The sequence below is a fragment of the Poecilia mexicana genome, unplaced genomic scaffold, assembly GCF_051168715.1.
Source record: "Poecilia mexicana isolate PSO_F unplaced genomic scaffold, ASM5116871v1 scaffold_16, whole genome shotgun sequence".
Taxonomy (NCBI): Eukaryota; Metazoa; Chordata; class Actinopteri; order Cyprinodontiformes; family Poeciliidae; genus Poecilia; species Poecilia mexicana.
In genome coordinates this window covers 4,387,399-4,402,554 of record NW_028263385.1, presented here as the reverse complement: position 1 = coordinate 4,402,554, position 15,156 = coordinate 4,387,399, and the positions used below count along the sequence as shown (strand labels likewise).

Sequence of the window (15,156 nt, the reverse complement as noted above, 5' to 3'; positions counted from 1 at the left end):
GTATCTTCTATCATTTTACTTAACTAATTGCACATTGTTTTATTTTTCTTTGTAAATACACTAATTAATAATTTAAACAGTGATGAAAACATCTAATTTAATTTAATTTAGTATGTACATTACAGCCTATTTCAGGTTGTATTTCTTTTGATCTCCTTCTGAGCCAGCTGACTGATTTAATGATATAATTCCTCAAAAAAGCAGAATATTTCAAAATGACCTCCTGCTTTGAGACATAATTCATTGCAGTAATCTAAGCATATTCTGTTACACTATGAGTAGATATGAAAAATAAGTTTGAACTGTCAGTCTTCAAAGCAGATGTGAAATATTACCCTGGTAGGTATGAACTTACAGTTATAGTTGGTATCAAACTTATATGGGTACAAAATAATCAAAGCTCCATGTATGAAAATGAGCAGTACCCATTTCCAACCCCTCGTTTGCGTTTTTTATTCTTGTCCAATTGTAACTTCTCATAATAATAAAACAGTTGAAAATAATTCCTTTATATTTTTCATAAATCTTTGTTTGTATAATTATACAGTTCTAGATTGATGAGTCTAAGTATGTATAAGTGAAGATGATCTAATGCTGTCTAAGCTCAATAAAAAGTATGAAAAACAAATTTTGCTGAGCACCAATAGGAAGCTACGTAGCAAAAACAAACTTCAGCTTTATTAGCAGCTAACAGTTAGCTAATAACAGATTTTTCTTCTCTGTCACTGTTTTTAGCTTGCTGCCATACAGGCACTTTAAAGTGGTGAAAGCTTCTTCAGTACTTTTGTAGCAAAGTTTTGTCTGCCACTCCAACAACAAGCCAACTTCATAAACATAAAGGGCATTTCATAATGTACCCTGTTTGTGGCTGTAAAATAAGACTCCTAAACAACAGGGCATCATTTTAAAACACATCATTTCATGGCATTTCCTTCACCTGTTGAAGTCCTGTTTTGATGGTTTCTGGATTATATTTGGAATTTCATTTTCACTTGAAATACAGTATTGTTGAACTTTTATATCACATAGATCTTGTTACACTGCTAGCTTTTTTTTTTTGTTTGTTTTTTTACACTGAATACAACTTAAACATTTCTTTTAATGGACCAGACAGATTTAAAGAGGAGCAACAAAAGCAAATGAGGTGAACCAGCACCTGATGGTGCCATCCAGGACAGGTTACTGTGAAACACCACCTTTACTTTCCAGATATTGAGCTGTTAACATGCCATGACAGTCTAATCATGATCAGTCTTCACTTTTATTGCTGACTGCTGCTACCAGAGGTCCATCCTGTCCACAGCATCATCATTCACAAAAACGTCTTGAATATATTTGGAAGATGAGTCTCAACATTTAATTTTCCTTTGGGATAAAGTATGTCCAGAATTGTGAAGTCAGGTTTCAGATTTATAACTGAAAGTTATTTTCTAAATTGAATGATTCATAAGTATTTATGAGAAAATGAAATACAAATAATAGATGAGAGATTTTATTCACAGATTATATGGAATTCATGGATGTGGGAAATGCAGAAAAATGAAATGACTCCTTCATGCAAGTACAATGTCTCCTCTGTTTTCACCCTGCAGGGGTCAGAAGGCTTAAATTCTGGTTCCTTCCCTCCTTTCGCCCCTTATTCCTTCCTGGCAATAGGAAGTGTATCTTTGGCAGAGGTAGTGGCGCGGAGGAGACGGAGGAAGAATGGTGGCTTACCACAGTACAATTAAAAAACACATGCAGAGCCACAGCTGCTGTTTCCTACAATGAACTTGAACAGGTGCCCATTTAGAAATATAAGAAGAGATAGAATAAATGTACATATAGAAAGGAAAAGTGTGAGAGTAGTGTAAAAGAGGTAAATTGTTATGAAGTCAAAGGTGGTAAACTTGGTTTATAAGAAGAGAGAAAAGAGAAAAAAAGCAAAGTGAATGGAAACTGGCACAGGGAACAAGTACATGAGTGAAAGAAAACAGATGAAAGGAGCAGGTGAAAAAGAACATTTGTTGATTTTTTGGGAGGAAAGGAATTGCATTTTTACCATTCAGATATCCTACTTTGGTGTTTCCTACATATTAACAGGGTTAAGGATTTCACAGTCTACCTCTTTAAACCTTTAGGGGTATTAACTCTCTGTTACTGTGTTATGATTTACTTCTCGAGGTGTGTGTGATTTGGTTCTCTTGTTGTCCATTTAGAAAACTGTATAAACCCCTTGGTGTCCATCAGGTCCTCTGGGGTCTTTCAGACGGGTTTTACGTTTGGGGAGAAGGGAGGTCTGTGTGCAGGGTATTTCCCCATCAGGGTGCTTCATTTGTGGCAGCCTGGGTGTTTCCCCTTCCTCTCTTTGCTCTGCATGAGCAACAAGAAAAACACATAGTACAGTGAAATATAATAAGATCTGAAAATATCTGGAAATATTTTTATAATTAGCTTCATGAAGAGTAAAAGCCACAAGCCTGCTGGTTCTGCCTTGTCCATTTATATTTCACATGGTGGGAGTTTTATTGACGCTGTCATTCAGGAAGCATTAGGCCGGTAGCAGGGCGGGTTGTAAATTCAAAATTCTGGAGCTTATATCTGATAAATGATTCAAACTGATCCAGATACGTAAATCCAGATAACTTACTATTTGACTAAATGTTTACGAGAGATGCTGATTACTCAATGTGTTGAAGTTTCTACAGGACACAGAGTGGGACCTCTGCTACCTCACATGGGAAAAAGTCAGTTGATGTGGTTTACATATCTGATCAGCAAGCCTCCCTTTGAAGGCATTTTGGGTTTCTGCCACTGGGAAAAGACTCTGGGGCAGATCGAATTCTTTGGGGGACAATATCTTCTTCCTCTTCAGGGGACACCAAAATATCCTGCCTTAAGGTTTGGCACTGAGGAGGGGGATATGTGAGACTTCTGTCAGGGCCAACTACTTCCACAAGTTTACAAGTGCCAAGACTGCAGTTTTACTGAAATCTTCATTCCTCAAACACACATCTGAAGTGATGGATAGAGCTATTTTTTTTAACTAGTCACACCTGGTGTAAATGTTTTCCTCTTCTGAGAGCAGAAGAGGAAAACGGTTATACAGATGTCATTGCATAGCAGTTTTGAAATTACAATTTAACATATTAATCTCAACAATCATAATCTCCAAACCATCAAATTACCAAAAGAGTCACACCTGCTGATGATCGTTATACAAGAGATGGATTAGAAATTTGGCTGGTGCCTGTACTATTATATTATATGGGGAACAACAGGATTTAAGCACTACATCAGGGACTACTTCTACTTTTTTAGCCAAGTTTTTATCTCAGTACTTAATCATTGTAATATATCAAGTGCACTCATACATGCATCTGGCCTGTATGAATGCAGGCCTGATTTAAAAAAAAATCTGTTTTGTAGCAAGTCCCTGTCCTTCATAACATAATAAAAAACTTACAGAGATATCCAACATCACATCGCATTAATAGATTGGAAGTTAATTGGGAACTTTAGAACTGTAGGAGGATGTACTTAATGTGCCATAAAAAAACAAATACTCTGTCCTAATATTGAAACATTTAAATCTAAATATGCCAAGGTATAAATAACTCTGGGCTTAATTAAATGTTTTGTCTGTCTTAGTTTATGATGTCAGATAGCACACACAATCAGGATGCAAAGATCTACTCTGATTTTCTTTTCCTTACGCTTAGAGACTTTGGGTGTCTGTTTAAAACTGTGTGTTGGTGTTGTCATGGCGGTGGATTGTTAAAACACTTTCCAGGGATGGACTGTTGTCTCAGACCAGAACAACAGGCCAACCACAACAGAAGCCAACTGAACAAACACACATACCCAAACTAGATTTAGCATCCTACATCTAAGGTACAGTATGTAAGTATCTGTTCACATGTGTAAATCATCATTCAGTTTTTATTGCATGGTGTGTGTTTTCATTTTAGAGTTATGTATATGCTATACGTATTGAGTAAAATTTACAGTTTATGTGTGTGTATGTATGCATGCGAGTGTGTAACTCACCCAGCGTTGTAAACGTTGACTCTGATGTGGTTGGCTGTATTTAGACAGAGAGCAGAGAGTGCGGAGGAAGTAGACAGAGGCATGTATGCGTGCATTTGTGCATGTTTTTGTGCATCGGTGTGTGATTGTGAGAGACAAATACAGAAGTTTTATGTCACTACCAGACCTGGAAAGCTTTGTGTTCTTTTGTATCGTTGGTTCTTTGGACTAGCCACCATATATTTTTCTGTACATTATGTGTGTGCCGGTATGTGTGTGTCTGCATGTTGGTTAGTTGCAGGGCGTAGCTGAGCAGAGAAAAAATATCTTGGCCGACCACGGGAATGAACCCACCCACTATACCACACCCATAGAGAGAGAGAGAGAGAGAGAACCTACGCAATGGTCTCAGCCTCTCTCTGTCTTTAGGTTTTTGCATTTCTCAACTTTGTTGCCTCATCTGAAAACATAAGTCAGTATTTTTCACTTTTTCTTTGTTCATTTATCCAAATTTAAATGTTGATTGCATTTTGTTTTTTTTCCAAAGTCCTTAAATCTTATCAGACCTATCTCTTTTGTATTTTCAAATGTCCAAAATAAAGGATGAGAAAGCCTGCTGCTGTATACAAGCAGAAGGCTTTACATTCTACTGCCACTATTTGTACAAACAAGTTGTTTTAGAGTGAGAGTTAAAGTTCAGGAATCAAGTTCCTACAGCAAGAGGGTTTAGATACTAAACAAACTTGCCAGTTTTGTTTTTTCAGTCTACTTGAAAAACATGTTTTAAGCCTTTAAAGTTATTTTCTAAAGACTAAAAGTTTTTTTTTAATGCTTGAATCACTAATATTGTGCAAAAAGCTGAATTAACAAAGGTTTTGCACCTTCATCTCAACTTCAGATACGCTCGTGCAACCATGCTTATCAGGTTCAGAAGACGTGAGCAGTTAGCACTCCGTTTGCCGAATTGATCCTCCCTTCACAATCTATTCATGATTTTCTGACAAAACACTTATTGATTTTAATGCCCAGCAAAAGATTGTAAATAATGATTAAATTATTCACTAGGTTGACCTAAAAATAAAAGGCATTGGAAGAAGTTATTCAGCCTGTCAGCTTTCTCCTTGTTTAAATAGTGTGTGTTGTAGTTCGCTCCCTTGTCGTTTCCCATCGACTACACAGATTCAGTTTTTTGACTCCACATAATTCTATCTAAGATTTGCAGCACAAAAGCACATGGGATCTCAACATAAACACTCACAAATTTCACAATCTCCAAACATGCACTTTGGTACAGACGCAATCAGATTCAGTTCTTAACAGATTCTGTCTTTCTGTCACACACATGAACATGGTGGATTCTGTAAATCAGCAAGTCTTCAGCTTCAGCGTCCGGCATGCTGACGGCACTGTGATGCGGGCGATCTGTGCGGCCTCCTCTATTTTGACTACGCCTCCCTGCAGATGAATGCAATGCTATGATCCACTGCTAACACATGAATCCAGGCAGAACATGTGGGCTTTGAACAGACCACAGATAGCGTCGTTCTCTTTATCTTTTGGACACGCTGACCTTTGTTGCTGTGGTTTTTGTTTCTGTGTCACTAGGAACAAACAAGTGTTTACAACTAGACTCTCTTACAGAATAAAGAAACCAGACACCTGTCATTTAAAGGATCGCACACGCTGCACCACTCATCTATTTGGTATATGCAAGGTTTTCCCATTCACCTTTTGTGGACACATGATGAGATACACATGTTTAGATGTATTTGAACATAAATAGTGAGTTCATTGAGATCCAATTGCCTCAAGAGCAGCTATGGGATCTGGTGAAATACAAGATTTACATCATTTACAAATTTGAAGCAAATGTGTGGCGCTGCCATGGCAATATGGACCAAAATCTCTGAGAAAGGATTCCGACACCTTGTTGAATCTGAGCCACAAATAATTAATGGAGTTATAAGGGGGAAAGTAGTCAATGAAATAAAAAAACTAACATTTGTGAAGCACTTTCAATCAATTTTATGGATAGAAAATGAAGACATTTTGTAAAGCTGCACAGAGAATTGAAAATAACAGAGGATCACTCAAATCTAATAAAAAAATTATATCAATGAAAATAACACAATACTGTTGTATTTATTCATCAATGCAAAGCAACCACCTCTTTTGAAACCACCTCCAGTAAGTTATGCCCACACTTTCTTTAGAAAATGGCCAGTGATGTCAAACTCATTCAGAAAAAAACTCTCAACTATTTGAATTAAAGTTATATGATGGATAATAAAACTAAAATACGTTCTTAAATATTTCATTGAGATGCTTTGTATTCATAACTACACTTAAATCCTAAAATCTGTAAGGAAATCATCCCATGAACCTTTTCTGTTGTCCTGAATTTCCGATTGTGATATTTTCTCGCCAGACGATTTCCTCCACAAAGTCTCCTTTAAATTGGTTCCTAAAATGACATCATTTATTTTTTCCATTCAAAGTTTGTACTGGGAGTATGATTGAAACCATAAAGTCAAAGGGAAGTAATATCTATAAATTTTAGACCCCTGATCAAGAACTAAGAAACTATTTTTGTTTAAACTTAAATCTTTTTTAGAAACCCAAACTAAGGCGGGAGAAGACGTGCAACAAAATCAGAAACACAGAATCTACGTGCAAGCCACTAAGTGCCCAAGGCCAGTAATGTCATTAGAGCCAGTCAGTACATAAATAATGTGACAGCCTTTTTTCCTTATCCGTTATGCCGACAAACATGCTTCTTAAAATGAAACACCTCCTCACTCATTCCAGAGAACAATATCATAATGGGTTTATTCTCCTAAGAAGCACTCACTATATCTAATAACATGCTGTTTGATGACATAAATTATCCATAGTTTAGTTTCCTGTTGAACAGATCTACATTGGACCCAGCTGGGTCAGTTTCATATTGAATTCAAAAACTCTAGGCTGTTTTAACTTTTCCAGCTAGCTGCTGTCCCACGTGAAAAGAGGTTAAAGTCACGTTGATCCCTTCATATCAGGATGGCGTGGCACACACAGCTCTGCACTGTTTGGTCTACACACTTCAACTTTGTTAGTTTGTTGAAGTAACAGACTGACATGACGTGACCTGACCCCTTTAGGCTTCCATACAAGAAGGAAGCTACCATCTTGTCTTACAACATCAATGTTTATCGACTCATTGCTACCACTCCCTGAAGGACCTGACCCTCGCACACAGTTTTATTTCATACTTTGGAAGTAAAAGCAAAACGTTTGACACTTTGGTCTCCCTGGGTGATTGTGAATGTTCCTGACCTACAAGCATGTGGAAAGTTTTCGCAGATCTGCTCATTTGACTTTTATAATGTTACGCTACAGGATATAAGGCCAAGCATGAGAGTGTCCTCTGTCCTTACTGTCAGACGTCAGATTAGCCGTGACTTCTTTTTCATCAACATTTTAGGAAGGGGTACCTCCTGGCGATTGCAAAAACACTGACAGATTTAATCACATACCTTTTACAAGAAAAGTCCTTCAGGTTCAACATGGAACATATTCAGCAGTGAAAGACAGAAACAGGCAAAAGCTAGTAAAAGATTGCAAACACTAACAATCGTTTGATCATAATTATTGCAACAAACTAGATGATTTACACACACATCTTTTAAGGAACTGTCCTTTCAGCACCACAAAATTAAGATGCATGCTAACAACTATTTTTTTATCATCAGAACACAGAGAGTTCATTGAGTTTTGTATTCATTGATGTTTTATATTGCTCAAACATCATGTAATAAATATAATTAGTGGAATTTGAAAAGTGAAAAGTGAGATTCAGTTTTGTGCACATAATTGTGCTTGACGGGGTTTATTAACAGTCTGGACAAGACTGGATATTTATGGAAAAAGAAAATATTTGCATTTCAGGACTTAATTTCCTGTCTCATTTTCTAAACATTCCCTCTATCCCTCAATTTATCCACTTCTCTTTCATTCTTCATCCTTCCATTCTTCTGTCCTTCTCTAACTTTCCCAGGTTTCAAAGTTAGCCTGTTCATTGTAGAAATATGTTCCATAACCTCATTATCAACTTCTGTTTTTATATCTCTAAAATGCACTAAAAGAACTAAAAAGTCTTAAAAACTGAGTGGTAAAAGTTTTGAATTGTGACATAAAAATGTTCCACAGCTCAACAAACAATTTCTATAAAATTGTTGCCCCCTGCCTCTGGATGTCATTAAGACAGATGGAGTTTGTTGTGTTTGTACTGAAAAAAAATATGGACAGAAAAAGTAAAACATTTATCTCAGAAAGGTATTGGTCATGTTTGTGAAGCAGACTGGCTGTCATTTGGCTGTTTGTTGTTCTTTAAAGAAAAAGAGAACATCTAACTTGAGTTTTGTTAGTTCACATTTATTTTTTATTTGTGCTGAAAAAACAAGCCAAGGAGGTGAGGGCCATTGACCTTTGACACCCAGCCGATGAGGGGTTGACCCCTGCCTACAATGATGATTACTGACCTCCATCAGTGCAGAGTTCCTCTAAAGCCACAGATTTATCATCAACATTAACCTGAAAGGATCGTTTTAATCCCACTTTCACTATCAGGATTATTTTAGATTACCTGGTCGTTTATATTGATAGTCAAATTTGATATTCAGATCATACTTTCATTTGTTTAATCCTTTATTAGACAATATAATACAAAAACAAAATGTTCTGCAATGTTTATTGTGTTTCTTTGCACTCAAACCTTCTGATGAACTTTTTACCTCAGATATTAAAAATTGTATTAAGTCAGTATTACACATATGACCTTTGTGAAACAAAGCCATCAAACAACAGAGCACAGTAAGCCATCATAATGATTAGATTAAACTGACATCTGTAAACCAATAAAACGCCAAAATACGATCAGATCAATCTCTCAGTATCTGTGGATACATAACCAGGCTGCTGTTAATCAGTTCATAACCCATTAAACGCATCAGTTAGGCTCAGGCTGAATGTTTGACTGTTAAATTAAGATATTAAATTAAACAGCTCTATTCCTCTAATCTGATGTGACAGTCACTTTTATCTTTCACGCCAACCAAAAAAACAAGCGCTGTAATACTTTAGAAAAGCATGCAGTGTTTTAATCTTTTACTGTTGTTTTTTTATGAGTGTGGATGTACAAAGCAATAAATAAAATAGTCTGAAGTTTAATGTCTTAAAGTTGCATCTTAGAAACGTTTTTGCTTGTTTGATTTGACCCGTGTGAAGCCAGAGAAGACAAAGTGTTGATGTTGACGTGTTACTGCGATTCCTCTGAGCCAACAAGGACGGTAGACACAGAACCGTTTTGGTGAGTATGTGTGAAGTGGAGTGCAACAGAAATAACACCTTGTTATAACCAGTGTGACTCCTGTTGATGGCTCATTTCAACATCACACAGACGTGCTCGCTCTTCAGCTTTAACCATTCATCCGTCTGGAACTTTTACTATAGGTCTGAAATGATTATTTCAATTTAACTAACATATTTCTTCAGTTTTGGGGATGCCAATCTAAATCTGTAGAGAATCAGTGAAGGGAGCTGTCCTAAAATTAGGGTTATAGTAAGGAGGCCTTCCAACCTATCTTACCACCAAATATAAATCTAAGTAAAAGTTAATCAAGCACCCATCTACTAATCATTTCACAGAACAAAACGAAGATAAAGCATGTAAAAATACATATTTTGGAAAAACATACACATTTTATTTAATCAACTGAATATTTAAAAAAAAAAGAAAAGTAAAAAAAAATCAATGCTACATCTTTCTCTTACTTTGCAGTTAAGGATAATTTCAGCACTAAATCTGTCTTTTCCAATGGGCCCAGTAGGTGACCTGGATATAAGGAGCCAGTCTGAGTTCAGATTAGTTCGATTAACATTTTATTTTGGTTTGACAGTTTTATATTTATATATATGTGTGTGTGTGTGTGTGTGTGTGTGTGTGTGTGCGTGTGTGTGTGTGTGTATATATATATATATATTTTTTTTTTTTTTTTTTTTTAAGGAGAGCTAGGAAAGCAGAGAACCAGCACTTAGTAACTTTGTATCAAAGCAGAAGGGACATTAAAACGTCTAACCTCTAGGAACCTATTTGGTTGCTTCACATGTTTCTTATTGGTATTGTGTTGAGTCAGTGTGGACTCGCTGATATGAACTCACACAGACTCATGGTGTTTGTTGGCTCAGCTGCTCAGGGGTGATGTGTCTTCTGTGTGAAGTTGTAACCAGACAGTAAGCATCAAGTCTGGATTAGCCTGTCGCTATGGGATTAACCCACCCAGAGCCACTGATGAAATGCTCTTGATTCACATAAAATACACATTTTCTTGAGGTTTTTTTGGCAGCACTTGTAAAAAAAAAAAAAAAAAAAAAACAGGAATGTGTTTGCAGACACTTTCACCATGACAATTTGTTTCTTTACAACTTCACTATCCTGACAGAGACACCCACGTCCCATGTGTCTTTTAGTCTGATCGTAAAAGTTCTGAGAACAAAGGGAGCGGTACAGTAATTTGCATGTTGCTATTATTGTATTCTTTAAAAGTTTTAATTATAGTTTAATTTGGTGGATTAGGTGTAAATTTGCATATAAACGTGTGTTTTCTTGTCTATACATATATGCCTCTCTTGTGTTTGTAGTTTTGTGGTTTTATGGTCGGGTGGGGAGACAAGTGGCTTTTGGCGGTGAAACATAGGCGGTTTAATGAGCCATCGCAATTAAGTTGTTACACTATGAGTCGGTACATTTTGTTGTTGCAGACTGATTTTATCATCTTTCATTTTTCTTCTTATGTGAAAGGAATTATAAAAAATTAGTCGTACAAGAAATCAGCTTTAGTTTCTTCAAATTCAAATTGTTTTGAATTGTTTTGAGGACAGAACGAACGTTCAGCAGCAGTGGGTAGAGTACTCAAAAAGTGTTGACAAGAAAGGGTTAAAAGTAGCCATTTAAGAAATTACTTAAGAATAAAAAGGTATTTGTAAAAAGGCTGCTCGAGTGCTGAGTAGCTGATCAAAACATCAGTCATTTAATATTTAACATCATAAGACAGAACAAAACATAAAGTTATGTGAACGTTTTTGTTTTTTAAAGACCAAAATGAAAATAATATGTAATGATACGTGTGTTTTTTTTTGTTTTGTTTTGTTTTTTAATGTATCTTCAAGAATCATTGACTTAAAACAAGCTTCCCCGTGTCTTGCTGAAAAGTTACTTTTAAATAAGTAAGTTTAGGCTTATTTCAAATGTACTAAGATATTTGCACTAGAAACTGGACAAAAATACTTGGTAAGATTTTGTGTTTTTGCAGTGTAGAGTATCCAGAGATGTTACTGAAGAATAGTGACACTTCATAGTAAAATCACTCAAGTAAAAGTACATAGTACAAAGTGTAGCGTGAGTAAAAGTAGTCCTAAAAGTAAATATGACTGAGTAAATATAACTCATTACTACCCAACTCTGCTGTGTTTACGGCACCCTGCTGCCACACGGCACTCGAGTCTGTCTGTAAAGCCGTAGACGATGGGCCGTCTGATTAGCTTCTTTCTGGAGTCTGCGAGCAGATTGAGAGGACAGCCGGTTGTCTCCATCACGTACATCCGAGGACACACAGACACATTCAGATACCTTTAGAGCCGGTTGTTGTAACGCAGTCTCCACTCAGAGCGAGATACCAGGCTGTCGTCTGCGGTCTCTAAACCCTCTCCGTTCTCATGGAGATAAGAAGTGCGTCTCATTGTTGGCAGACAACAGTCCTGTTATCATCTTATCAGAGTGCCAGTTCCAGCTGGAGGAGGCGGAGCTGAAGACTGTGTGTATTCATGTGTGTGTCTTTACAAGGGATGGGGGATGTTAGATTAGGAGGAGTTTCTTTGTCACTTAATTTGTTCTCACATTAAACGTGTGTTTACATCAGTCTGTTGCAAACATTAACTAATCTTCATTCTAGGGCAATTAAATAACAACAGAGCCAAATCTCTTCTTTGTTGCATCAATCAGTTCTCTGCCCAGAAATGCTCCTTGACACAAAATTTTTCACATCTCTCAAAAGCATTTGTCATGTTACAAGGGCTATTTCCCATGTTGTAGGTGAAATGATTTACCAATGGAACTAGTAGCTCTCCATTTACATTAACCAATTATTGATTTAAAACAAGCTCCTGCATCTTGCTGAAAAGTTACTTGTAAGTTTGATCTTATTTCAGAAGCTAGACTAAAAATACTCAGTAAGATTTAGCGCTTTTGCAGTTTAATTTCCCTCCTTCCTCTTCAAGCTAAACCTGTATTTTCCTCGTAATCAAAAAATAACTGCCTTTTTTGTATGTCTTGTTTTTCCTGATTTAGAAAAAGAGAAGAAAGAAGTTTCCAGAGAGCCATCTGAGGCAGATGTGAAAGAGGAAGCAGGGGTTCCAGAGGAGACCCTCAAGGAGGTGAAAAAGGAGAAAAAGGAGTCATCAAAAGACAAAAAAGAGTCAAAGAAGGATTCCAGCAAAGAGCCCAAGGATGACACGAAGAAGAAAGAGTCATCTTCTTCCAAGGAAAAAAAAGAGAAGAAGGAGAAGGACAAAGAGAAAGAAGGAAAGGAGTCTGGGGACAAAAAAGTGTCCAGGAAGTCCTCTTTAAAAGTAAAAGAGAAGAAGAAAGACCCGGAAGCCGCAGAGGGCTGATGGAAGCAATGCAATATGTTACCTTTATATGCATTTAAAAATATAAAGTTCATCTTCCACACATATACTGTTTACATGTCAACATAAACAGGGTAATCTAACAGGAATATGTCCATTTATACGGTTTACATATGCATTTAATTGTAAATATTCTCTGTTAGGGTTACATTTGTCAGTGGCAAAACCATTTCCTCCCAGATGTTTTTACACAACCGCGCTGATCCGCTGCTCTTCTGCTGAATCCGCAACATATAGCCGTTCAGCGAGTGTGTTTTCCAACTGTGGTGAGCTCTGAGCCGACGAGGGGTGAGGATGAACGCAACCTCCTCCTCCTTCTCGTCGTTGTCTTCGTCTTGCCTCAGCAGCATTTGAACCCGCAGCACTAATTTCAGCTAGGGCCCCAAACCAGCTCACACCCACACACACTTCGAGGGTTCACCGGAGCCCTCGCCGCCTTTCCACCAGGAATAAAAATCGCCTGGCTCGTCCAGCCACCCCACTGCTTCCGGGTAAATCAAGGCTACATCCCACAGCTGCCGCTGCTGCAGCCACCCCCGTCTGACCTTCACCGCTTTTTTAAGTTTGGTTCACTCAAGAAGGACGTGTGCTGGCGTATGGACACGCACTTATCCCCTGGGAGTTCCAACCTTTGCTCGTCTGTGGTTTAAACAGCTTCGTTAATGTCAGTTTAAAGAGAATAAAGAGAAGAAATAGGAGTGAAACGAGAAAACTAGACATTTTTTAGAAGCAAAAATTGCTGTGTTGTAAGTCCTGTGGAAAAAAAAAACTCAGATTAGTACAACAAAACATAAACACTTTTGCAGATTTTATTTCATTTCAGGGCCAATTAGACAGACAGTTTGAAAGTTTCCTTAAAGGATTCAAAGACTACATTTAAGAAACACCTTTCATAAAAGACAATTGTATCTTGTCTGTTTGGTGATGATTTTCACATTATTATGAAATTAAAACACATTCTAATTATGTCTGCATGTCCACACAACCTTGGATGCAAGTTTTCGAAAAACTACTTTTTTTCCCATTTTGATGCATGCTCACACACACATTTCTACATTTTTTGTCATCCAAGTGGATTTTAAGATTTTAAGAATTTTAGGTGTATTTCTGTTAGAATTAACATTTGTAGACTCCTGCCATTGTTGCTGTGCCAGCAGCTCTGCGTTACTCTCTAAGTCCACATTAAGCATGTCTGTGGGTCCAGTTTAAGCTGTTTTCTTGTCCGGGATACTTATTCTTATTTTTAGCTTGTATTGTGAAACAGATGGCTGTTTGAAATGTTGGTCTCAGCCTCTGTTGTCTGAGCAAAAACCTCATGCCCTCCTGTTTGAATATAGTTTCCCCTCCATTTTTTAAATTTTTTTTAAATGTAGATATTTGATTATTTCACACATGTTTAAGTGTAAAAGTTGAAATAGCGCCATCTTGTCTTTGCCAAGAAAGACTTAGAAATCTTGGTGATTTTGTAAAGTATCCACTGGATACCATGCACTATAAGTTCCAGTTTCACATCAGTCTGGACGTGTGAAATGTTTGAAATGTGGAGCAGGTTTTGGTTCACATCCATCAGGCTCCTCCTTTGAGTCTGCTTTTATAGCCATTGTTTATCCCAGAAGACATTTCTGTAAAAACTTTGCTAACTGTGAAGCCTGTAGTTAAAGTCCCCAAACATGAGAATAAAGTAAGCTTATTTATGATTATTTAGTAATAAAAGTGTCTTACTTTAGGCAGTTACTGCCTTCTAATTGTGGTTGTGATTGTGCAATATTCCTCCTTTTGTTCTGCTGGTGGGGAGTAAATTACCTTCATTGAATGTGATAAGTTTTCATCTTTTGCCAGTTAAAACGTCATCCACATTGAAGTACATCTTAAATATATATTAACTCTGAGCAGTCATTCCCCATGGCCTCCAGCTGCACTGGTTCAAGAGCTGTAAGTATATTTTTGTCTGAATTTATTTTGTATGCTGGCGAAACAAGACGGGGTTATTTTATTAACTTGATAGTTATCTTTTTAGCCTTCAACCTCATCTTGTGACATGTTTCATGATTCATTAAAGAAAAGTTTAGAATTTAAATTTACGTCAAAAGTTCATTTTGGATCTGACCTTTTAACTGAAGCACATGTTCGATTTCCCAGTTTTCCATCGTCTCTCATAGGTAGCGGGAACTTTTTATTCAAGCAACTCTCCTGAGAATTTTTTTAGCCATCTCAGCCATCATCAACCTGATGAACACGGCTGTCTGCAGACTTTTAATGTTACTTTTTTTTTTTCTTTTTGGCTATAAAAGCAGTATCAGCTACAGGTCGTAGGTGCTAAAAGGTGCTAAAACAAAGTCATTTCTGTTTAATTTGGAGGCCACCAACAGACGGTGCGCATTGAAGAGTCCTGCAGATGAAGTTACACTCCCCTGATTTTAG

The 15,156-nt window shown here is 37.0% G+C and overlaps 1 protein-coding gene across 1 annotated transcript in view; it reads left to right on the top strand.

Annotated features, from left to right (window-relative positions):
* Positions 1 to 14,435, top strand: part of bbs9 (Bardet-Biedl syndrome 9) — a 144,523-nt gene extending 130,088 nt beyond the window's left edge. The window contains exon 22 of the mRNA XM_088014191.1: positions 12,395 to 14,435. Coding sequence (XP_087870317.1) covers positions 12,395 to 12,717 — 323 coding nt within the window. The 3' untranslated portion in view covers positions 12,718 to 14,435. The remainder of the gene's footprint in view (positions 1 to 12,394) is intronic.
* The last annotated feature ends 721 nt before the right edge of the window (positions 14,436 to 15,156 follow it).